The 26,043-nt window shown below is 39.6% G+C and overlaps 2 protein-coding genes across 2 annotated transcripts in view; one reads left to right on the top strand and one right to left on the bottom strand.

Moving 5' to 3' along the window:
* Positions 1-4,364, bottom strand: part of ACAD11 (acyl-CoA dehydrogenase family member 11) — a 140,610-nt gene extending 136,246 nt beyond the window's left edge. Inside the window, exon 1 of the mRNA XM_007936963.2 lies at positions 4,186-4,364. Within this exon, the coding sequence (XP_007935154.2) occupies positions 4,186-4,358 (173 nt within the window). The 5' untranslated portion in view covers positions 4,359-4,364. The remainder of the gene's footprint in view (positions 1-4,185) is intronic.
* Positions 4,365-5,329: 965 nt separating this feature from the next.
* Positions 5,330-26,043, top strand: part of UBA5 (ubiquitin like modifier activating enzyme 5) — a 28,259-nt gene continuing 7,545 nt past the window's right edge. The window contains exons 1-5 of the mRNA XM_007936940.2: positions 5,330-5,490; positions 16,512-16,557; positions 16,664-16,753; positions 23,899-24,008; positions 24,846-24,932. Coding sequence (XP_007935131.1) covers positions 5,330-5,490; positions 16,512-16,557; positions 16,664-16,753; positions 23,899-24,008; positions 24,846-24,932 — 494 coding nt within the window. The remainder of the gene's footprint in view (positions 5,491-16,511; positions 16,558-16,663; positions 16,754-23,898; positions 24,009-24,845; positions 24,933-26,043) is intronic.

The following is a 26,043-nucleotide window of genomic DNA, read 5'->3' on the forward strand; positions in this document are numbered from 1 at the left end:
TGTACCAGGTGCATCTCGCTGGGTTTTAAACACCAGAGGCTCAGCCTCAAAACTCACGTCTACATGTCACCACAGTAGGACAAACCGACAGACAAGTGTGTCCTGCTGTTGGAGACCTCTCGTATCACCCCCACCTTGGTCCCTGTGGCTGACTGTTCCTCTGTCTGGCTTCTTGGCTTTTAATCCCCTTTCTCCTGCTCTTCTGGCCTGCTCCTTTGGGCATCCCTGAGTTGTCTCTCCTCACCTGTATTCCTGGGGCTGACTGGTCTTCTGTCCAGGTTCAAAGCTTTTATCCCCTTTCTCCTGTTCTTCTGGCCTGCTACTCTGGGCCGGCCTGAGTTTCCTCTCCTCACCTAATCCCTTCAAGCTGATTGCTCTTCTCTCTGGCTTCCTGGCTTTTATCCCCTTTCTCCTGCTCTTCCGGCCTGCTACTCTGGGTGGGCCTGAGTTTCCCCTCCTCACCTAATCCCTTCGGCTGATTGGTCTTCTCTCTGGCTTCCTGGCTTTTATCCCCTTTCTCCTGTTGTTCCGGCCTGCCACCTGCTACTCTGGGTGTCCCTGCGTTGTCTCTCCTCACCTATAACCCTGGGGATGACTGCTCTTCTGTCCGGGTTCAAGGCTTTTATCCCCTTTCTCCTGCTCTTCCGGCCTGCTACTCTGGGCATCCCTGCATTGTCTCTCCTCACCTATAACCCTGGGGCTGACTGGTCTTCTGTCCGGGTTCAAGGCTTTTATCCCCTTTCTCCTGTTCTTCCGGCCTGCTACTCTGGGCGGGCCTGAGTTTCCCTTCCTCACCTAATCCCTTCGACTGATTGCTCTTCTCTCTGGATTCCTGGATTTTATCTCGTTTCTCCTGCTCTTCCGGCCTGCTACTCTGGGCGTCCCTGAGTCGTCTCTCCTCACCTGTAAGCCTGGGGCTGACTGCTCTTCTGTCCGGGTTCAAGGCTTTTATCCCCTTTCTCCTGCTCTTCCGGCCTGCTACTCTGGGCGTCCCTGCGTGGTCTCTCCTCACCTCCTCACCTGTAACCCTGGGGCTGACTGCTCTTCTGTCCGGGTTCAAGGCTTTTATCCCTTTATTTATATAAAGGTATGCAACAGAAAATTTTAGAACGTAATGAATATGCCCTTTTGATACCATATGCTACACATTCACTTAATCTTGTAGGACACAGTGCAGCAGATTGTTGTCTGAAAGCTGTTGATTTTTTCCTACTGTTTAGTTACTCTGTACATTTTTGCTACCTCTACTCACCAGTGGGCAGTTCTTAAAATGTATTTAGGCAATGATCAAGTATTAAAATGTCTTTCTAGTAATTGCTGTTAGGAAGTGCATGCTGTAGCAATGAGTGCACTCCTGGAATCGTACACCCAGATTCTAGATGCTTTAGAAAATATTGATGAAGGCTAGATGCAAAAAGGAGATACTAAAAGAGAAGGTGAAAACATTGTCAACAAAATGCAAACATTAGAGTATGTATTTATGTTGGTTATGTGGAATAATATATTGTAGAATTTTGATCAGATGAGTCAAGTTCTCCAAGATTCAGAATAAATTTAGACATGTATAGATGTCTACCAGTTATTAATTGGGTATTTGCATAATTTAAGAGAGTATTTTGAAAACACAACAGAATATTGTCAAATACTGATTACTGAACAGTTCACCATCACAGAAATATTAGAAACAAATAACTGACAGAAGTGCTCCAGAAGTATCACTGAGTGCCAGAGATCAATTCTGTGTTACCACACACGCCAAATCATTGACACACTTGAATCTTGCATGAAAAGAAGGGTGAAAGTGTATGAAGTACTTTCAAATAGATTTTTCTTCTTAAACAGTGTGGATATACCTGATGAAGTAGGCATTAAGGCATCCAAGAAGCTAGTGCAGGCTTATCCCGATAACCCAAATACAAACCTTTGTGAAAAGTGTGACAATTTCATTCTTACATAAGAACTACGTGTACAGATACAAGAAAAACACATCATACTCATGTGGGCATGTATGATTCTGTAATAGAAGATACAATACAATAAAAATAAAATAAAATATTCCCCAATGTTCAAAATGCTTTATGCATATTCCTAACCTTAATGATCACAAACTGCACAACAGAATGCTCATTTCTGTCTCTACAGAAACTCAGAAACCCTCCGCATACAACAGTGATTCAAGAAAGACCCGATTCATTCTCCTTATTATGTATGGAAGCAGCTATTGTTTGGCACTTAATTGTGATGAAATATGAAGAATTTGTAAGTGGAGTGCTTAACCATTGTGCCACCAAGTTTCCTTGCATTGTGTACCAAGTTTCTCTAGGAGATGAATATTACTGTCTCCATTTAACTGAAGTGGAACTTGATGCTCAAGTGGGTTAAATAACTTGTCCAGATTCCCATAACAAGTGGAATAGCTGGAATTTGAACTTTGATATGCTTTGTTGACAACACAAATCCTCTATGCTAGAAACCTCAGCTATCCTTTATTTCATCTTTTTTTTCATCCCCAATATCTATTGGGACATGATGACTTTTAATTCTACACCCAGAAGCTCTCTCCTTTATTATTTTTCATTTTCACTGAAATCAGTAGCCAAGGAATATAAATGCTAGCAATAAAATGCCACTGTAATAAAACACAGTGCTATTACAAATGTTTACGCCCTTTTACTCACATTACGTCCTTTAGTCATCTGACTAATCAGAAAGGGCAGGTATCACAGATTACGACATGAGTTCTCAAAGAGTTACGTAACATATATTTTAACACCTAGCCATAAGGGAGAGATCCAGTTTTCTGTTTCAGAAGTCAAGACTCTTTGTATAACATTGAGTTTATCAAAATTCTATTTTTACAATAAAGTTTATTTTTATTTATTTTCTATTACAAAATACCAGACTAGAATCAGATTCACAACAGGGAGCGGTTCTCTCAGGATTCTCTCATCTGGTTCCATTTTCTCATTTAAAACAAAAGTAAACAAAAAAACCCTGAGGTGCAAAGTTGTGTGATTTGCTGAGTGGAAAAGCTAGGATTAGAATTAGAATTCCAATCTTCCACCTAGTGTCATTAACAGCCTCCAGGAATACTATCAATTTTAATGTAATTACATCAGCTTCTCTGAAAAAGGAGCGCTGGTGGCATAGTGGATAAAGCGCTCCACAGCTAACAAAAGTTGGCACTTCGAACCCACCAGCTGCTTTGCAGGAGAAAGATGTGGCAGGCTGCTTCCTTAAAGATGTACAGTCTTGGAAACCCTGTGGGGCAGTTTTACTCTGTCCTATAGGGTAGCTGTGAGGCAGAATCCACCTGACCAGCAGTGGGTTCGGTTTGGTTTGGTTCTCAGAAAAAAAGATCTAATGGTTGGAGCATAAAAGCTAAAAGACCAAACCCACTGCCTGATGTCCATTCCGACTCATAGCGACACTATTTGATAGTGTAGAGCTACCTCATACGGTTTCCAAGAAGAAGGGGCAATCTACTTCCGTAGTGATACTGCCAGGAAACCCAAGGAGGGGTCGCTATGAGTCGGGGCGACTGGACGGCACATAACAACAACAACAACAAATCCTTAAGGAAGTAGACTACCTCTTTCTTCCGTGGAGGGCCTGCGAAACTTTTGGTTAGCAAGCCCAATGCTTTAGCCACAACGCCATCAGAACTCCTTAAAGTCGAGAGGTGGCCTCTTTATTTATTTCCGTGCCTATTAAGGCCTCAGTAAACCCTTGAGGCACATAATTCCATCCATTATTAAAGATTCCTTCTCATATACTAGGACCTCTTGTGGCGTAGTGCCTAAGGCATGTATCTGACTGCTAACCAGAAGGCTGGTGGTTCAAATCCACTAGCCACTCCTCAGAACGAAGATTGGGTAATCTACTTCTGTAGAGAGACCGCCTCGGAAACCCAAGGAGGGGTCCCTACGAGGGGAATCGACTGGAAGGCAGTGAGTTTGGTTTTGGTTTGGTCTCATATACTAATCGTGAATGTTAACGGACTTCCAGTATAGCCCTCGAATTGGGAATGCCTAAGAATGAATACAGAGGGATCAGAAATGGCAGTTCTCCACCGCAGAAGAAGAAATCGGGATGGAGGAATTTAGGAACCCACCTAGGGCCAAAGGAAGAAAAGCACACTGCACAGATTTGTTTTCTGCTGGAGTCGAAGGCCAGAGTCCATACCTGTATTGAGCAACTGACAGCGTGGTCCCCGGCTCAGCCGCAAAGCCTGGCAAGTGCTGGCTCAGGTAGTCCTCCAGGGACTTGCGGTCGAACTTGTGCTGGGACAGCACTTCGGCCGTCTCAGGCTCCCGGGAGGCACAGGCCTCCATGATCACCACAGACGGAGGCCGCATATGCGTGGAATCCGCTGGTCTGGAGTGCCCAGAACTTTCTGGCCTACCGAACACCACTATACAGCCAAGAGGCAAGGGTGGAGGGGCGAGGCAGCAGGGCGGGACTAGGGGGTCAGAGTAGCCCAGCAGCTGGGCTGGGGGCGGGGCTAGCAGCTCCAGCCAATCACAAACACCTAGGCCGCTGTTGCTGAGCAACACTGACCAGCTAGACCTGTGATTTCCATCCGTGGGGAAATGACAGGCGTAATAGGATTTAAAATTTTCAGTTAGCTTCAGAGTTGGAGGTCTCAATTTTAAATAAAGCAAAGCCCCAGCTGTCGTTACAGACGAATAAAACCCACTACCCTCGAGTTGGATCTGACTCCTTGGGTTTCCGAGGCAGTATCACTACGGAAGCAGATTGCCCAACCTTCCTTCTGAGGAGAGGCTGGTGGGTTTGAACCGCCAGGCTTCTGGTTAGCAGTGAAATGCCTTAGGCACTACGCCACCAGAGCTCCTGGCGAATACCTAAATTTAATGCACCGGCAGGCGGAAGATTTGTAGTGTCCGGTTCAGAAAAGGGCCCGTCAGAACTTGAAACCGAAGAATAAAAGCTCCCGATGTCTCTCTTCGCCACACAGTTAAGAAAGTCCATCCCGCAGGGCTGTGCCCTAAACATTTAGGGCCAGGGCTCTGCTCAGGCTTTATCTTGCAGAACAGGACAAAGAAGAAAGCTGAAAGGGGGCGAACTTCTGCTGAGCGGGAGCAATGACAGCGGCGCACCGGAAGCAGCACTGTGGGAGGTCCGCTGGAGCAGAGGAGACGTGTCTGTCTGTGAGGTGCTGGAGGTACCCAGGGCTCTCGTAGAAGGCAGCAGCTAGGTGCCTCCTCAGTTTACTCATCGTGGGCCCAGCCGACCTAGCAGCGTGGGGCGGCGGCGGCGGCGGCGGCGAAGGCCGGGGCTAGGAGCGTTGGCGGCTGGAGTCCCAGCCATGGCTGAGTCTGTGGAGCGGCTGCGGCAGAGGGTACAGGAATTGGAGCTGGAACTGGCTCAGGAGAAAAGTCGGCGGGCCTTAGGGGGTGGCGACGGAGGAGGCAGCCGGGCCCGCATCAAGAAGATGAGCCCGGAAGTGGTGGACTCCAACCCCTACAGGTGACCTATGTCGGGGGCTGGAGGCAGGCGAGGGGGACGATGTCAACGGTTTTCCTCTGGTGACAAGCAAGGCGCGCTCACTCTGGTCCAGTTCATTCAGCCTTCCATCACCCTTTCCCTTGTGTGTGGGGTTCCACTATCAAACGATCAAAGCCAAGTGTTAGTACTAGTCAGAAGTTTCTCTCTCTCTCTCTCCCTCCCTCCCTCCCTCTCTCTCTCTCTCCTCTCCCCTTTTCTCCCCTTCTCTCCCCCAAAGTGACTCAGGCACACGGTGCTGCTCATGTGACTTCTGAAGACACACATATCCAGTTTTCTTTTGCCCCTGTCTGCTTTGCTCCATAAGACCGATAGTAACAACTTTCAGAAGGTGACATCAAACGTAAAATCCACTAAGCATGAATTTTAAAAAGTTTTACAAAGGATTCTCAATGTTTCTTAAATTGAGGGGTGGGAGGGGGAGAAAGATTGGCTATGAGATATTAGAGTGAATCCTAACCTCTCAGACTATTTGAGTTTGCTAGCCCTGCCCGTCCCTATCATTTTTTTCTTTCTAAGCGGGCTTTTTAATTCAGCAGGTGGTATATAATGCAAGGGGTAAGGGTAAAACTCGAGCCAGACTGGCTGTATTCATATCCCAGCACTTAGCAGCTGGCTTACTTTGAACGTGTTCTTAACCTCTCTGGTTCAGTTTCTCACCTATAAAGTCCAAATCATCATGACCCCCATACGGTTTCCAAGGCTGTAAATATTTATGGAAACAGACTGCATCATCTTTCTCTGGTGGAGCAGCTGGTGGGTTCAAACTGCCGACTTTTTGGTTAGCAGTGAAAAACCTTACCACAGTGCCACCAGAGCTACTGTTCCACCTATAAAGTGGAGAAAATAGTAGAATATACCTCAGTCAGAGTTGTGAGGACTCAGAGAGTCAGTATATGTAAAGTGCTTAGAATAATGCTTGGCAAGTGGTCAGTCTTACGCAAAAGTTTGTTGCTCAGTACATGTGGTAGTTAAGGTTGTTGTCAGCTTGGCTGGGCCTGGTTGAGTGGCTGGGCAGATGGATGTAGTTATTCTGCATGGAGAGATTGGCAATCAATTCCGTGGGGGACTCTACTGGAGTAGCTGAGTCGCTGCTTTAGAGACGTGGTCTCCTTCCATTATATAAGATGCAGCTTTGAGGAAGGTCTCTAGCTTTTTGGCACACTTGAACCTCGCATATAGCCAAGTCTTCATTCGGTAGCCTGCCATGCTCTGCTGATCTTGGGACTTTCAAGGGACTTGAATTAATGGCCTGCCTTGTGGTTTGTTAACATTGGTACTGTGCCCTTTTACTTGTTGTCCTTGGATTTGTCACCCTCAGCAGCCAGCAGCTGCCTGAGTGAAGAAAGCCTCCAGCTTCAGTGGGCCAGAAGCCAGAGGCACAGTTGAAACCCAAGGTAAGAGGGCTTTCACCCAGCCCCTAGAGCCTGGCACTTTGAACTCGGACTTCTAACCTCTGAAACTGTAAGAGAATAAACTCCTGTTTGTTAAAGCCACCCATTTATGGTAATTTTCTATTAGAGCAGCACAGAGGTAACAAAACAGTACACCTTTTACTATGTGCTAAATAAACGGTTTCTATGAGTTGCTTCTTTTCTGCCTTACCACGACCCTATGAGATCACTACTATTTTATTGCCATTTTGTGTTGTTATAAGGTGTGAATGAGTTGGCTCTGACTCATAGCGACCCTATGTGTAACAGAACAAAACACTGCCCGATCTTGTGCCATCTTTAATCTTTGCTCTGCTTGAGCCTATCGTTGCAGACACTGTGTCTCATTGACGGCTTTTCCCTTTTTCACTTACCCTCTACTTTACCAGACATGATATCCTTTTCCAAAGACTGGTGCCTTCTGACAACATGACCAAAGTACATGAGGTGACGTCTCGCCATTCTTACTTCTAAGGAGCATTCTGGTTGTACTTCTTCCAAGACAGATTTGTTCATTCTTCCGGCAGCCCATGGTATTTTGGTATTCTTTACCAAACCACAATTCAAATGCATCAACTCCTCTTGGGTCTTCCTTACTCATTTTCCAGCTTTTGCGTGCATATGAAGTAAGTGAAAATACCACAGCGTGGGTCAGGCACACAGGTTTTCAAAGTCTTTGCTCTTTAACATTTGAAAGAGATCTTTTTGAAGCAGATTTGCCCAGTGCAATACATCTGATTTCTTTACTGCTGGTTCCATGGCCATTGATTGTGGATCCAAGTAAAATGAAATCTCTGACAACTTCAATCTTTCCTCTGTTTCTCATGATGTTGCTTATTGGTTCAGTTGTGAGAATTTTAATTTTCTTTATGTTTGGATGTAATACATATTGAAGGCTGTAGTCTGTGATCTTCATCAGTGCTTCAGGTCATCTTCAGTTTCAGCAAGCAAGGTTGTGTCATTTCTATATTGCAGGGGTTTTTTTTAATTTTAATTGTGATTTGGGTGAAAATTTACAGAGCAAATTCACTTTCCATATAGCAGTTCACATACACTTTGTCTCATGACATTGACCTCAATTCACCACAATGCAACAGCTCTACTTCCATTTCTTCCTGACAGTCACCTCTTCCCTGTGTCCATCCTTCCATGCACCCTTGCCCCCTGAGCTGTCTCCCTATGCATAAACAGCCCTTTTTTCTCCCATGATTGTTCTCTCCAAGGAGTGTAATCTACCTCAGGTAGTGTTCAACTCCTATGCCTGTCTTTTGTTTGGCTGGAAGCCACGGGTGTGGTATCAGACCAGCAAAACTGGTCACCCCCCCCCCTTTTTTTTTACTCCAAATGATTTTGAGTTTTGTTCTACATTGTTCTCCATCTCTATCCAGGATCTCCCCCTCTGAGTGGTTGACAGTGGTAGCCAGGCACCATCTAGTTCTTCTGGTCTCATAGTCGTTTAGGCTGTGGATCGCATAGTGTACCATTCTATATTGCAGGTTGTTAATGAGTCTTTCTCCAATCCTGATGTTACATTCTTCTACATGTATTCCAGCTTTTCAGATTAATTGTTTAGCATACAGATTGAATAAGTATGGTGAATCAATACAACCCTCACACACAGCTTTCCTGGTTTTAAAGTATTCCATATCCCCTTGTTCTGTTTGAACAACTACTTCTTGGTCTATGTACAGGTTCCTTTTGAGCACAATGAAATGTTCTGGAATTCCCATTCTTTATAGTGTCATCCATAATTTGTTATGATCCATACAGTTGGATACCTTGGCATAGTCAATAAAACATAGGTAAACATCTTTTAGGTATTTGCTTCCAGCCAGCATCCATCTGATATCAGTAATCCTGCCTTCCATGCCCTTTTCTGAATCTGGCTTGAATTTCTGGCAGATCCCTGTCAGTATGCCGCTGCAGCCATTTTTGAATTATCTTTGCAAAATTTTTACTTGCGTGTGATAATGATGTTGTTTGATAGTTTCCACATTCTGTCGGATCACTTTTCTTTGGAATGGTCACAAATATGGATTTCTTCCAGTTGGTTGGCCAGGTAGCTGTCTTCCAAATTTCTTGGTGTAAATGAGTGAGTGACTCCAATGCTGTATCTGTTTGTTGAAACATCTCAATGGGTATTTTGTAATTCCTGGAACCTTTTTTTTTTTTTTTTTTGACAATTCTTTCAGTGCAGCTTCAACTTCTTCCTTCAGTACCACTGGTTCTTGTCCATATGCCTCATGAAGTGGTTGAACATCAACCAATTCTTTTTAGTACAATAACTCTGTGTTATTCATCATCTTTTGATGTTTCCTGCATCCTTTAGTATTTGGCTTACAGAATCCTTCAGTACTGCAACTTGAGGCTTGAATTTTTCCTTCAGTTCTTTCAGCTTGAAAAATGCTAAGCGTGTTCTTCTTTGGTTTTCTAATTCCAGGTCTTTTTCACATTTCATTATAATACTTTGTCTTCTCAAGCAGCCCTTTGAAATCTTCTGTTCAGCTCTTTTGTTTCATCGTTTGTTCCATTTACTTTAGCTACTGTCCATTCAACCATTCAAGAGCAAGTTTCAGAGTCTCTTCTAACATCCATTTTGGTCTTTTTTCCTTTCCTGTTTATTAATGACCTTATGTTCTCTTCATGTATGTTCTTGATGTTATTGCACAACTCATCTGATTTTTGGTCATTGGTATTCAGTGTGTCAAATCTGTTCTTCAAATGGTCTCTAAATTCAGGTTGGATATAATCCAGGTTGTATTTTGGCTCTCGTGGACTTGTTTTAATTTTCTTCAGCTTCAGCCTTCACTTGCATATGAATAATTGATGGTCTGTTCCACTGTCATCTCCTGGCCTTGTTCTAACTTGATGATACTGAGGTTCTGAATTGATGATACTGAAGTCTCCATTGCCTCTTTACATAGGTGTAGTTGATTTTATTCTAGTGTATTTACATCTGGTGAGTTCCACATGTATAGTCATCATTTATGTTGTTGGAAAAAGATATTTTCAATGAATAAGTCGTTGGTCTTGCAAAATTCTTTCATGTGGTCTCTGGAGTCATTTCTTTCACCAAGGCCATATTTTCCAACTACTGATGCTTCTTTGTTTTCAACTTTCACATTCCAATCACCAGTAATTATCAATACATTGATTGTATGTTTGGTCAATTTCAGGCTGCAGAAGTTGGTTAAAAACTTCTAAAATTTTTCTGTAAAACCTCTATTTTATAAGTGAGAAAAATAGAGCTAGTAGTAATTTATATGGCTTTCACTGCAATGAGTCTCATTTTATACCAGAATAAATATGAACTGTCTCTGCAGTAGAAGTAATTAAGCCAGTAAATAGTGTGGCTAACAACTGGATAGTTTTAAAGTGGATAAAATAGAAAAGATGCTTTTGCTCTTTCTGTTTTGTTTTTTTTTTTCATGGTTTTTGTTGTTAGTGACATATACAGCTTCAGTGGCACTCTTGGGGTGTACTATATTTTCAACTGTTGCCAAATATGAAAGCTTAATAAAATAATCCAAAATTTTCAGAGATTGAATAAGCATAAACTGATACTCTAATCAAAATTGAGTGGAAATTATTCCATTTGACACCTTTTAACTTTTTTACTTTTACAAATGAAGACTTTAAAATTTCCCTCTAAGAATGAAATCCACCAGCCACTGCTTGGAAGGAAGATGGGGCAATCTACTTCCATAGTAATACTGCCTCGGAAACCCAAGGAGGGGTCGCTATGAGTTGGGTCCAACTTGATGGCACCTAACAACAACAAGAATGAAAAGCGAAATAATGTAGATTGTTCTTGAGTCCTATCTAGTCATATTTCAGATATTGTTTTTAATGTGATATGACTTTAGATATTGTAATAATCAGAAACAAAACTTTCAGGACTCAGATGTAAACAATTTAGTATTTCCTTTCTCATTTGTACCATGTAACTTTTTAAAATTGCAAATAGCATATGACAGTTGCTACGTAAAACTATTCACTGGTACATGAGAAATTTAATAAAGTTTAGCCTTGAGTTTTTGAATTATTGTTCATTCATTCAGCAAATGTTTACTGAGCACCTTTTCATCTCCAGCCCTCTTATATTTTCTACCATTTATTGAGCATTGCTTATGTACTGATACTGGGTGTACAAAATGGATGAGGTCTTTTCCCTCCAGAGTTTACTAGATGAGTGAAATAGAAAGGTAAACACTCATTTCTTGGTGTAAATATGAACTGTCTCTGCATACTTGTCATGTAGGTAATAAAAATTAAAGGGAAAGTGCCCAAAGCAAACCAATTATTGTTGTCAATTGTGACTCAAAGTGACCCTGTAGGACAGAGTTGAACTGTCCCCTACAGTTTCCAAGGCTGTAATCTTTACGGGAGCATGCTGTCACATCTTTCTCCCACAAAATGACTCGTGGGATTGAACCACTGACCTTTCGTAAGCAGCCAAGCACTTTACCACTGTGCCACCATGGCTCTTTAGGGAAAGTACAGGGCTATAGAAAAACATGGGAGAGGGGTTTTTAGGTGCTCAGCATCATTTGTGGGAGACAGTGTTAATGAATGTGGAATAATGATTAAACAATACAAGTAAATGTGAAATTATGTGTTATAGAATATAATTTAAAATGTGCAGAAAATGGAAAGGCAAACAGACTTTGGGGTTAGAAAACCTGGTTTCAAATCCTGGCTCAGAAACCCCGCTCCGAGTATTGCTTACCAGTTACCTGTTTGATCTCCATCAAGTTAACTAAGGAGAATCATCTTCTTCATTAGTAAAAGAGGGTTGCAAGGCCTTTTTCTCAAAGTTATACATTAGAGGAAGATAGAGATGTCAGGTTGATTACAGGCATTTACAATCATTTTCTATTCAACCACACTAAACTGATAGTAAAGCAATTTAAAAAAAAATACTTTTTATTGTGATTTGGGTGAAAGTTTATGGAGCAATTTGTTTTCTATTTAACAATTTATAAACATTTTGATTTGTGATGTTGCAATCCTCATGATTAACTGCACTCTTCCTGCTTCCTCCCTAAGTTTACCATTTCCATTCATTCCTTTTTCCCATCCCTTTCTGCCTGCTGAGCTTATCCTTATAATGCTGCCCTTTGATCTCATAAGGTTTATTGTTCTAGGATGTGCTACCTTCCTGGTGTTATTTTCACTTTATAGGCCTATCTATTGTTTAGCTGAAAGTTAAGCCACAGGGGTGACTTAAAGGGTTAAAGGGTAACTAAAGGCCATAGTCTTGGGGTTTCTACCAGTCCCAATCAGACTAGTGAGGCTCGGCTTTTATTTAATCTTACTTTTTTTTTTTTTAATGATTTTGAGTTTTGTTCTACATTCTCCTATTCTACCCAGGACTGCCTATCGTGGTCCCTTTCAGAGCTATTGGCACTGGTAGCCAGGTATCATCTAGTTCTGGTCTCAGGACTGTGGATGTTCAAGTTTGGAAATAAAGAGATTTTTTTTTTTTTTTTTTAAAAAGAATAAACTCCTATGGAAAAAATAGAGTGTTTCTTTTAATAATTATGAATTGGGTCCCTATGCTTAAAAGATTATAGTATAGTATATAATTCTTGCAAATGAGAGATGATAACAGAAGTGAAAATCTCAATGGAAGGATTGGAAAATAAAGTTGAAATAAATTATCCATAGAATAGAACAGAAAACTAAAGTGATAGGAAATAGGAGAGAGAAAATAAGAAATGTGGAGGGCCAGTCCAGGTAATCCAACTTCCTACTAATAGGAGTTCCAGAGAATCTGTTGTTGTTGTTGTTGTTATGTACCGTCGAGTCGGACCCGACTCATAGTGACCCCTCCTTGGGTTTCCGAGGCAGTATCACTACGGAAGTAGATTGCCCTATCTTCCTTCCGAGGAGTGGCTGGTGGGTTTGAACCGCCAGCCTTCTGGTTAGCAGTCAAATGCCTTAGGCGCTATGCTACCAGAGCTCCCTCCAGAGAATCTAGGAAAAACAAACAAGGAAATCATCAACTTCTTTTAGAAAATTCCTCATAGCTGAAAAACTTGAGTTTCTAGTTTGAAAGGGTCCACTGTGTACTCGGCATAATGGATGAGAATGGATTCACACCAAGACATACTGTGAAATTTCAGAATTACAAGGACTCAGAAGATCCTACAAGCTACCAGGCCACCTAGCGACGTGTCAGAATCAGAATGACGTTGTTTTTCTCAAAGCCATTCTTTGTTCTTGTCTGGAGCAGCACCTTTGAAAGTTTGAAGGAAATTTTTTTCTAATCTAGGCTGCTAACCAGAAGGCTGGCAGCTCAAACCCACCAGCCCCTCCTCAGAAGGAAGGTTAGGTAATCTACTTCTGTAGTGATACTGCCTCAGAAACCTAAGGAAGGGTCACTATGAGTCGGGTCTGACTCGGTGGCACATAACAACAGACTATTACATAAAGGTAAACTATTAATAAAGTGTGTGTGTGTGTGTGTGTTTTCAGGCATGCTAGTTCTCAGAATTTACCTTCAAACCTAAACCCACCAGCCACTTAACGGAAGGAAGACTGGGGAATCTACTTCCATAAAGGTTTACCGCCTTGGAAAGTGGGACGCTATGAGTCAGATGCAACTTGATTGTAAAGATTTTTTTTGTTGTTGTTGTTGATGAAGCTTGCTATGAAGCTATGGGAGGATGTTCTTCCAGCCAACTCAAGGGAATAATTAAGAAATAATCTGTAGCAGAGGTTCTCGAACTTTATTGTGCATCCTAATGGGAGGCTGGGAGCTCTGGTGGCATAGTGTCTAAGGTATTTGACTAACCAGAAGGATGGAGATTCAAACCCACTAGCCACTCCTCGAAAGGAAGATTGGCCAATCTATTCCTGTAGAGATGTCACCTCGGAAACCCAAAGAGGGGTCGCTATGAGTCGAATCGACTCAGCAGCAGTGAGTTTGGTTTTTTTGAAATGGGAAGCCTGTCAAAACTCATATTGTTGGTCCCTGTGTCCATAGGGCCATGTTCTGATTTAGTAGGTGTAGGGTGGGGTCTAAAAAGTTGCATTTCTGAAAATTCCCAGGTACTGGATCCATAGACTATAAACCCACTGAACTATAGGTTGTAGGGAGCAGAATATCAACACAGGATAAGAAATGATGAGAATTTTTACTTCAGTGATGAAGGGAGATCCCAGGATGGGAGCTATGAGTGTAGTACATCTAGACATGGGATCATGTCAGAGGGTTTTGGAAATTACATATTTAAGAAGATGAAATTGAAAGAACACCTCTTATACATAATGTAAGAGAATTTTAGACAGCTATGGGATTTGGTGTTGAATTTGTGAAAAATACATAGAAAATTACGCATAAAGGGAAATAGCTGTTACTTCAGAGGTGAAAGTTGTACAGGAAAAGGTAAGTTCTAATATATTTCCTGACCTAGTTTTGAATAGTATTAACTTCTAACTAAAATTGCTATATAACAATATTGGGAGGCTGATAGGAAATATTTTTCCTGGACTGTCTGGAACTCCTATTATTAGGAAGTTGGACCACCTGAACTAGTTCTCTACCTGTCTTATTTTCTCTCTCCTATTTTTTATCACTTTAGTTTTTTGCTCTGTTCTCTGGATAATTTATGTCTGTGTTCAATAAAGAAAGGATAGTAAGAGTATAATCTTCAGATTATATCTAAAACTGAAAATCAAGAAATAACAATGTTAGTATTTTATTTAGAGATAAGATGGTAGTAGAATTGAAGGTGAGGGGGGTAAGTAAAATGAGCCTGTGTGCCTGAAGACTGATGTATTTCCTAAGAGGTGAAGTAAAATTATTTGACTCCTTAAAGTATAAACAAACGAGAATTGTATGAGTGTAGGTTTAAACTATGTGTGTTGTTGTCATCATGTGCCGTCGAGTCAGATCCGACTCATAGCAACCCCTCCTTGGGTTTCCAAGGTGGTATCACTGTGGAAGTAGATTGCCCAACCTTCCTTCCAAGGAGTGGCTGGTGGGTATGAACCGCCAACCTTCTGGTTAGCAGTCAAATGCCTTAGGTACTACACTACCAGAGCTCCTAAACTATGTGTATATATATAATTTTAAAAAGATAATAATAGAACAGATTAGCATAACTAGGTAAAGCACTTCTTTTTTAAATTTTTATTTCTTATTGTGATTTGGGTGAAAGGTTTCAGAGCAAATTCATTTTCTATACAGCAATTCATACACATTTTGTTTCATGACATTGACTGCAATTCCCCACAGTGTAACAGCTCTCTTCCCACTCCCTCCCTATAGTCACCTCTTCTCTGTGTCCTTCTTTCCTATGCATTCCTACCCACACCCAGCTGTCTTCCTATGCAAACACTGCCCTTCTGTTCTTCCATGATTGATTGCTGTAAGGAGTGTATCTACCTAATATAAATGTTCACCTTATGTGCCTGTCTTTTCTTTGGCTGGAAGCCACAGGAGTGAGTTCAATTCCAGACCTGAAGGATAACTAGGGGCCATAGTCTCAAAGGTCTCACCAGGCTCTCTCAGACCAGTAAATCTGCTCTTTGGTAAAACATCTCTTACAGTGGTTGGCATATAAAATCTTTGAACTAACTAAGCTTGCTTCATTCATGGCCACTGAAGCAACACTTGAACAGACCTGAATTTTAAAAATGTGGGTAAATTGGCATGCTGACTGGAATGGAAAACAATATGGGGTCAAAGACCTGCTACAAATTTAATCTCCCTCTTAGAAAACAAGGGCAATGTGCACATTACATAGCAACCAAATCTCTTGACCAACAAGTCAAAAACAATAGTGCTCTCCTCAGAGATGGTGGCTGACTGCAGTAATTTGAATGTGTGTCACTCACCACAGTCCTGGCAGTAACACAGTGTCATACATCAGTCTCCTTGAAAGGGCTCACTCTATATCTTCTTAGTTTCCTATTCCAGGACTTCGGCCCATAATATTTCCCATTCCGGTTAGCATTCTTAATCACCCAGATTTTAAAAACTCATATTGTTGTTGGGCCTGTTCTGATTTCTCTTCATCAGCCATGACTGAACTGGTTCAAACCAGTTCAAAGCCCTATATAAAAGTTATTCACTAAAAGTTAGTAAATATTATCCATCAAAGGCAGAGGTAACAAGTGAATAGAATTCCAGATTATTCTGACTATGGAGATCTGGGTATTAAACATTAAATATATACATATACTGAGAAAACACAGAAAAATGTTGGAATTTCACTTTGACCTTCTTATGTAGGCACTTCACATTTAGTTCTCAAGCATGGCTTCACATTCAAAAATTTTTATGAAAAGAAAATCTTGTTGCTCAGGCATCAGTGTTTTTAAAACTTCCCAGGTGACTTTAATATGTAGCTAAGATTGAGAACTCATTTAAGGACATGTGAAGTACATTTGATAAAAGACAGCTGATTCTCCTTTTTTTTTTTAAAGTATTAATGATTGCGTTTTGGTCTTTATATTCTGTGATTATGTATGTCTGTATCACTATGAACTAAAAGATTGTGGGCTTTAAAACTCTTTTTTTTTTCTTTTTCTTTTTTAAAGCCGTCTGATGGCATTGAAACGAATGGGAATTGTAAATGACTATGAGGTATGATGAACCTTTCCAAGTTTTTGAAGATAATTATAGTAATTGAAAGTAATTTCTGGTGAGGAAGAGTTATTAATTAACACATCCATAATTTTTCATTTTGCAGAAAATCCGTACTTTTGCTGTAGCAATAGTAGGTGTTGGTGGAGTTGGTAGCGTAACTGCTGAAATGCTGACAAGATGTGGCATTGGTAAGGTAAAAACATTTCTCTTTGCCTGTCATATAGGGAACCACTCACTCCTGAAGTAAATCAGGTACAAATTAGAATTTCTTTTTTTCATCACTAACAGTCTATTGATTTGTGGTGTTTTTATTCATATTGTTCTTTGGGTCTAACAGGTTGAGATACATCCCTACCCAAATGGAAACTGATATTATTTCTAGTTAAACAAAAACTACCTAATTATGTTCAGTAACTTTTTTGGGGTTATATAATTTGAATTAAATACTTTGGGTTAAGTATTTTAGATAAAGAAATTTAGGAAAGAAGGTTTTTAAAATAAGTCTGTGAGTAAAACACTGAAGTACATAACAACTATTTTATTAAACACATGCTTTATACTGGACACACTAGAAAGCATATACCTTTCTTACTATTTAATTTGAACTGTATAATATTCCAGATTTTTTTTTTTAACCCATACTTTTACATTTTTCTAAAATTGATTTGGATTATGAGGAGGAAGAATTAACCTTCCCATACCAGCATCCAGGCTACCTATCTTCGATTTATAAAGCCAAAGTCCATGATACATAGTGGTTGAATAGATAATCATTCCATAATTATATATACATTTTAATTTGTCATCTAGTTAAAGCCAACATTCATTCTCCCACAAAGTTTATCAATCTTATTTTAAACATTTTATTGTATTTTAGGTGAAAGCTTACACAGCAAATTATTTTCCCATTCAACAGTTTATATGCAGATTGTTCCATGACATTAGTTGCTATCCCCTGAATGTGTAACACTTTCCCCATTTCCACCCTCCGTTCCCTGGTTCCATTCTTTTAGTCTCCCTGTGCCTCCTTGCAGTCTCATCTTTACTTTTTGGCAAATGTTGCCTGTTTGGTCTTATGTAGTTGATTGTTCTAAGTAGCACATTTCTCACAGGTGTTATTGTTTATTTTATAAGCCAATCTATTATTTGGCCAAAAGTTGACCTCCTGGAGTGGCTTCAGTATCTTAGATGGCTGCTTGTAAGCTTTTAAGACACCAGATACTACTCAGGAACCTAGGATATAGAATATAATAACTGTGAACTGCATTAAGCCAGTTGACCTAGATGTCCCCTGAGACTATGGTCTTTAGCTTTCAAGTCTAGTAACTCAGTCCCACAAGGTGTTTGAATATGTCTAGGAAGTTTTCAAAGCTGTGCCCTCTATGTGCTCTCTCTCTATATATTAATATATATGCAGCACATACAAATATGTATATACAGATGCCTACAACTAATATATACACTCTAATGTACTCCTATATGCCCTCCCACACCTATGGAGCATACATATCTACCTGTGTAAACACTCACAAATTTTTGGTTGTATTACTGTTGTTGCAGAACTGTGTATGTTATAGCATTTACCATAGTTGTCTTTTATTTTTAAATACCTCTTAATGTCTTCGTTTACTTTGGTCATACTGTGTTTATCATGCCATTACCGTGAATTGCCTTTTTCTCTTTATCAGAATTAACATGTCTACATCTAGAAAATGATCCTCCCTCCCTCCCTCTCTCATCCCTGGTAGCCATCAAAGAACATTGCTTTCTGTATGTAAACCTATTCTTTTTATAAAAGTGGTATTGTGTGTTAGTCCTTTTTTGATTAACTTATTTCACTTAGCATAATTCCTCCACAGTCATCTGTGTTTTGAGATGTTTTATGAACTCATCATTATTGTAGTAGTTAAGGTTGTGTGGCAGCTTGACTGAGCTGTGGTTTTTGAGTGGCTGGGCAGCTAGACATACTTATTCCCCACGATGAGATTGTAATCAGCTCCATGGTGGAATCTGCTGGGAATAGCTAATTAGCTATTTTTGGGGTCTGACCTGCTTCCAGTATATAAGGAGAACCTTTGAGAAAGGGCTCTAGCTTTTGGCCCATTTGGATCCTACATTTGACTGAGTCTTCATTTCCAGTTCCTGGACTCGAACCAGTGGCCTACCATGTCGCCTCCTGGTTTTGGGATTGTTCCTGGACTTGAATTAGTGGGCTGCTGTGTTGCCTGCTGATCTTGGGGCTGTGCAATTTTACCTGCTGACCTTAGGTTCATCAGCCTCAGCAGCCAGCAGCTGCCTGAGTTAGGAGATGTCTCTAGCTCCAGTGAGCCTGGAATAAGAGGCAGAACTGAAGCTGAAGGTCAGGGGGCCTTCACTCAGCCCCTAAAGCCAGTGTTTGGACTTCTGGCCTCCTAAACTACAAGAGAGAAAAATTGCTCTTTTGTTAAAGCTATCCACTTGTATGTCTGTCAAAACTACAGTATTGTTACTTAGTATTCCATTGTGTGTTTGTACTATGTTTTGTTTATCCATTCATTCTCTGTTGGACACTTAGGATGTTTCCATCTTTTTGCTATTGTGAATAATGTAGCAGTGAATGTGGGTATGCATATATCTATTCCTATCATTGCTTTTATTTCTCTAGGATATATATCTAGAAGTAGGATTCTTGGATCATATGGTTTGTATTTCTAGCCTTTTGAGGAAGTGCCATACCATTTTCCATAGTGGTTGTACTATTTTACAATCCCACCAGCAGTGTATAAGAATTCTAGTCTCTCCACAAACCTTACCATCATTTGATGTTTTCTGTTTTTTTGATTGGTGCCATTTTTGGAGGGGTGAGATGGTATTGCCTTGCAGTTTTGATTTGCATCTCTCTCATGGCTGATGATCACAAGCATCTTTTCAAGTGTTTGCTAGCTGCCTGAATGTGCTCTTTGGTGAAGTGTCTATTCGTGTTCTTTACCTGTTTTTTGATTGGACTGTTTGTCTTTCTGCTGTTGAGGTATTGACATTTTCTATATATTTTAGAGATTAGACCCTTGTCAGATACAGTATTTTTATGCAAATAAAGCATGCATTATAAGATTTTTGTAAACCACACAACCCCCTCGCACACTGGTGTCTGATGCACTCTACGTGCTTTATATGCATGTCTGTGTTATTTACATGAACACATTATTTATGTAGGCACATTACATGTGAAAAAGTAGGATATGCTATTGCCAATTTTTTTTTCCCCCAGTCTCTTGGTTTCTACTCTTAGTACTATGTCTTTTGATGAGTATAATGTTTCATTTTTAGGAGGTCCCAGTTATCTAGTTTATCTTCTGTTGTTTATGCATTTTTATTATGTTTGGTAGTGTATTTGTGCCATAAATTAGGACCCTTAGCTTTGTCCCTGTGTTATATTCCAGGAACTTTGTAGTTTTAGGTTTAACATTTAGGTCTTTGATCCATTTTGAGTTAGTTTTTATGTGTGGTATGAGGTATGGGTCCTGTTTTGTTTTTCTACAAATGGATATCCAGTTAGGTTTTCCCAAAGATACATGGAAACAATTAGTCCACGGGACTAGTAGACAATACAGACTTTAGCCTATATGACCATGAGACCAGAGGAACTGGATGGTGCCTGGCTACCACTGTCAACTACTCGGAAAGGGATCAGTGCAGGAGAACCTAGATAGAGTGGAAGAATAATGTGAAACAAAACTCAAAATCATAAAAAAGGACCAAGTTTACTGGCCTGATAGAGCCTGGTGAGACCCCTAAGACTATGGTCCCTAGTTATCCTTTAGGTCTGGAAGTGAACTCACTCCTGTTGCTTCCAGCCAAACAATAGACAGGCATATAGGGTGAACATTGATCAGGTAGATACACTCCTTAGAACAATCAACCATGGGAGAACAGAAGGGCAGAGTTTGCACAGGGAGATAGATCAGGGGGCAGGAATGCATAGGAAAGAGGGACACAGGGAAGAGGTAACTAGAGGGAGGAAGTGGGAAGAGAGCTGTTACATTGTGGGGAATTGTAGTCAATGTCATGAAACAAAATATATATGAACTGCTGTATGTAAAATGAATTTGCTCTGTAAACTTTTACGCCAATCACAATAAAAATTAAAACAGAAACAAAAAAACCCACAAGCACATATTCACAGCAGTGCTGGGAAAAAAAAAAAAAAAGAATATCCAGTTACAGTTTCTGCATCATTTGTTAAAGAAGCTATCTCTTCCTCATTGAATGGACTTAGATCCTTTGTCAAAGATCCATTACCCTTAGGTGGGTGGATTTACTTCTAGGTTCTTAATCCTGTTCCCCTGGTATATGTGTCTGCCATTGTACCAGTACCAGGCTGTTTTGATTACCATGGCTGTATAGTAAGTTCTGAGATCAAGAAGTGTTAAGCCTCATACTTTGTTGTTTTTCAATAATGCTTTAGCTGTTCAGGGTCTCCTTCCTTTCCATTTTGTTACAGAATGTTTTTGGAATTTGAACTGGTGTTGAATTATGTCTGTAGATCACTTTGGGTAGTACTGACATTTTCACAGTGTTAAGTCTTACAATCCATGATCATGGTGTGTTTTTCCATTTATGTAGGTCTCTTTCAGTAGTATTTTGTAGCTTTCCTTCTATAAGTCTTTTACAATTCCTAGTTAGATTTATTCTTAGGTATTTTATCCTTGTAAATGTAAATGTTGTTGTTTACTTTATTTCCTTTTTGGAGTTCTCTTTGTAAGTTAGAGGAATCCAGGTGATTTTTGTTCGTTGATCTTGTACCCTGCCACTTTGCTGAACCCTTCTGTTAGTTCCAGTAACTTTCTTGTGGAACATCTGGGATTTTCTATGTGTGGGATCATGTCACTGCAAATAGAGATAGTGTTACTTCTTCCTTATCAGTTTGGATGCTGTTTACTTCCATTTCTTACCTTATTGCTCTGTCTAGGACTTCCATTACAATATAGAATAAGAGTGATGATAATGGGCATCCTTGTCTCATTCCTATGCTCAAGGGGGATACTTTGAATCTCTCTCCACTGGCTGTTAAAACCAAAGTTAATTTTGTAAATATACCCTTAATTTAGTGGAGGAATTTTCCTTCTATTCCTATTTTGCTGAGAGTTTTATCCGGTAAAGGTGTTGGATTTTATCAGATGGCTTTTCTGCATCATTTGAGAGGATCATGATTCTTTTCCTTTGTTTTATTTTTGTGGTAAATTATCGGACTGATTTTCTGATGTTTCATTCCTGGTGTGTATACCACCTGATCGTGATATATAATTTTTTTCTGATGTGCTGTTGAATTCTGTTGGCTAGGATTCAGTTGAGAATTTTTGTGCCTAGGAGCTCTGGAGCTCTGGTAGCATAGTGGCTAAGGCACTTAACTGCTCACCAGAAGGCTGGCGGTTCAAACCCACCAGCCACTCCTCAGAAGGAAGGTTGGGCAATCTACTTCCGTAGTGATACTGCCTCGGAAACCCAAGGAGGGCTCACTATGAGTCGGGGCTGACTCGACGGCAAACAACAAGGAGCTCTGGTAGTGCAGTACCTAAGGCTGCCACAAGGCTGGCAATTCAACCCACCAGCCACTCCTCGGAAGGAACGTTGGGCCATCTACTTCTGTTGTGATAACTGCCTCAGAAACCCAAGGCGGGGTTGCTGTGAATTGGATCTGACTTAACGGCAGTGAGAATCATCATAAGGGATATTGGTTTGTAATTTTCTTTTTTTTTTGTATTATCTTTGCTTAGCTTTGGTATGAAGCAGCTCTGGTGGTGCGATGGGTAAGGCATTTGGCTGCTAATCAGAAGGTTGGCGGTTCAAACCCACGAACTGCTGTGGGAGAAAGATGGAGCAATTACTTCCATAAAGATTTATAGCCTTGGAAATCCTATGGAGTTGCTGTGAGTTGGATTTGACTCAGTGGCAGCTGGTTTGGTTTGATTTTGGTTGGCTTTGTTGTCAGGGTTATATTGGCTTCTTAGAATGAATCGGAGAGTATTATTTCCTTTTCTGTGCTCTGAAATATTTTGAGTAGAATTGGTGTCAACATTTCTCTGAATGTTTGGTAGAACTCTTCAGTGAAGCCTTCCGGGCTGGGGCTATTTTTTTGTTGTTGGGAGGGTTTTTTTTTTTTTAATGACGTCTTCTATTTTGTCTTTAGTTATGGGTCTATTTAGGGTTGTTTAGGTAGGTAGTGCATTTCTAGAAATTTATCTGTTTATTCTAGGTTTTCAAATTTGTTAGAGTACAGTTTTCATAATTATTATGATCCTTTTTATTCCAGTTGGTTCTTTTGTACTATCCTACATTTCATTTCTTATTTTGGTAATTTGCGCCATCTTCTTATTTTCTTTGTCTCTTTGGCCAGTAGTTTGTCAATTTTTTTGATCTCAAAGAACCAATTTCTAGTCTTGTTGATTCTTTTTATTGGCTTTCTGTTTTCTATTTCATTTGTTTCTGCCCTGTTCTTTATTATTTCCATTTTTTTTCTCATGACTGTGGACTTCTTTTGGTGTTCCTTTTCTTTTTCTTTGAATTGTAGGATTAAAACACTGATTTTTGTTCCTTTCTTCTTTTTCAATGTATGCATTTATTGCTATAAATAAATATCCATAAAAGTCAGGTTATACTATACTTTTAAGTGATGGCATTTGTCTTTATCTTACTTAAAGATTGTATTTCTCTGTTGGGTTCCTGGCTTTTAGCATAATGTTTGAAACTTTGAATAGAAGAGGATTTTGGCACAATTATTAAAAATTGGAATGAAATTGAATGAAGATTCATTTCTCAATGAATCATTCATAGCAGTGTTGTGATAGGGTGCAGACATTGGGGTTGAGAATGCCTGAATTTGGATCCCATTTTCACTACATATCAGCTTAGTAACCTTTGGACAAGTGCCTTAGTTGCCTCATTTCTAAAAAGGGGATTATTAATGGTGTATTTGTACTTACATCATGTTATTATGAGCATTTAATGAGTTAATATATGTTACCTAGGAGCTCTGGTGGCATAGTGCCCAAGACATTTGATTGCTAACCAAAAGGCTGGCTATCTAAACCCACTAGCCACTCCTCGGAAGGAAGATTGGGCAATCTACTTCTGTAGAACCTCCTCGGAAACCTAAGGAGGGGTTGCTATGAGTTGGATCCAACTCAACAGCAGTGGATTTGGTTTGGTTATATGTTACCTACTATTTTAGAGTTAATCTTAGAATTAGCAAACTGTTAAACCCAAATGTTAAGTCTGCTAGTTTATTCTTTGTTATTTTTAGTTTCTTTGTTTTGGGTAGGTTTTTTAATCAGAATACCACTATTACTGTTTTCATTTTAGTTGCTGCTTTTTGATTATGACAAGGTGGAACTGGCCAATATGAATAGACTTTTCTTCCAGCCTCATCAAGCAGGGTTAAGTAAAGTTCAAGCAGCAGAACATACTTTGAGGTAAGTGGAATAGCTATTAAAGGCTTTATTAAGTGAAATTTTGGTGTATTTGGGCATGAATTAACCTAATATGTAAATAGACCTGAATTTTTCTCTATAGAAATTTAGGTTTGAGTATATGAAGAATACTCTTACTTATGTGGGTTGGCAAACTTTATTTAGATAGTAAATATTTTAGGATTTAGGGGCCATATGGGCTCTGTATCACTTATTCAACTATGCCATTGTAGTATGAAAGCAGCTGTAGAAAATACATAAATGAAGTAATGTGGCTATGTTCCAATAACATTTTACTTATGGACTCAGAAATCAGAATTTCATATACTTTTCACATTAACATGAAATATTTCTCTTTGTTTGAATTTCTTTTCAACTGTTTAAAAACATAAACACCGTTCTTAGGTTGCAGGCCATACAAAGGCAGGTGGCAGATCAGATTTGGCACATGGGCCAGCCCCTGAGCTAGGAAATTTCTTTGTGACCCCAGGTATCCTTGCACTGAATTGAATGAAGAACAAAGAAGCTCTCTCTCAGGCTGCCCTGTAGCTACCAGAAGTGGTAAAGGCTTATTATATCCCAGCATGTAAATAGACCCAAATTGGGATGGGAATGTCTTTATCATCCTTATGTCAGTCTATACACTACTTGCTTTTGAGCATACTCCTTGAAGTGGGACAAAAGTAGAAGACAACTTTGGATTTTCATTGAATAGTTTGAATTCCCCACTTTAACTTATTAATTGTTCTTTGGCTTTTTCAATTCTTTTTTCCTTCCTGCTTTCTCTTACTGTTCCATTCTTACTAGAAGTTTTTGTAATTATTCCCATTTGCCTCTTAGGAACATTAATCCTGATGTTGTTTTTGAAGTACACAACTATAACATCACCACAGTGGAAAACTTCCAACATTTCATGAACAGAATTAGGTAAAATATTAATTTTTGAATTTTTGTACCATGTCCAGCTCAATTAAACAATTATTGCTAGAAGATCTGATGATTAATTCAGTGGGTTGGTGGATTGATATATATTATTCTGTATCAAAAAATAGTAATTTTTGTGTCATTTGTCTAGTATTAGAAGTTCAGTAAAAAGTGTATATTGTTTTTTAAAAGGACAAAAAAAAAAAACCCTTGTAAATTATAATGATATAACAAAGGATCCTCAATTAAAAATCTGTATCCTATATTATATTTCTATATGAAACCAGTTTTTGCAGCGTGGTAGATATAATGAATTACATTCAGGTAGCTTTTTGAAAAATATTATTTTTGCCATTTTAACATTTTTTGCATATATAATCTAGTAAGATAATTATGTTCATCATGTGAAACATCACCACTTTCAGTTTCCAAACTTTTCCATCACCTTTAACAGAAACTCAGTGTTCTTCAGCAGTAATTCCCTTTTGCCTGCTCCCTTTCTACTCCTGGGAACTACTAATGAACTTTGGTGTCTATACATTTGCCTATTGTAGATATTTCATACAACTGGGATCATCTATTTGTCCTTTTGTGGCTGACTTATTTCACTTAGCATGTTTTCAGGGTCCATCTATGTTGTAGCATGTATCAGGACTTCATTTCCCCTTATGGCTGAGTAATAGTCCATTGTATATGTATACCACATTTTATTGTTCCATTTATTGATTGATAGACATTGAGGTTGTTTCCACTTTTTGGCTATTGTGAATAGTGCTGCAGTGAACACTGGTGTGTAAGTATCTGTTTGAAGTCTTGCTTTCAGTTCTTATGAGTACAGACCTAGGAGTGGGATTACAGGATCACATGGTAATTTAAGTTTTTGAGGAATCAATGAGTTTTTACTACACTCACATTTGTATTGAAGCATGATCAGAAGTCTGTGAAAGATGACCGAGTAATGGTAACTTTAGTGAACAGATTTTAACTCCTTTTAACTCCTTTCACCCTTGTACTTCTTGTATAAGAAGTACTACAATATTTATGTTGTATTCATAGTTATTACTCAATACAAATATGCTAAATATTTATTCATATTAAACAGAGTCTGATAGAA

Source organism: Orycteropus afer, unplaced genomic scaffold (genome assembly GCF_000298275.1).
Source record: "Orycteropus afer afer isolate SDZICR_OR568_19922 unplaced genomic scaffold, OryAfe1.0 scaffold00003, whole genome shotgun sequence".
NCBI classification, from domain to species: domain Eukaryota; kingdom Metazoa; phylum Chordata; class Mammalia; order Tubulidentata; family Orycteropodidae; genus Orycteropus; species Orycteropus afer.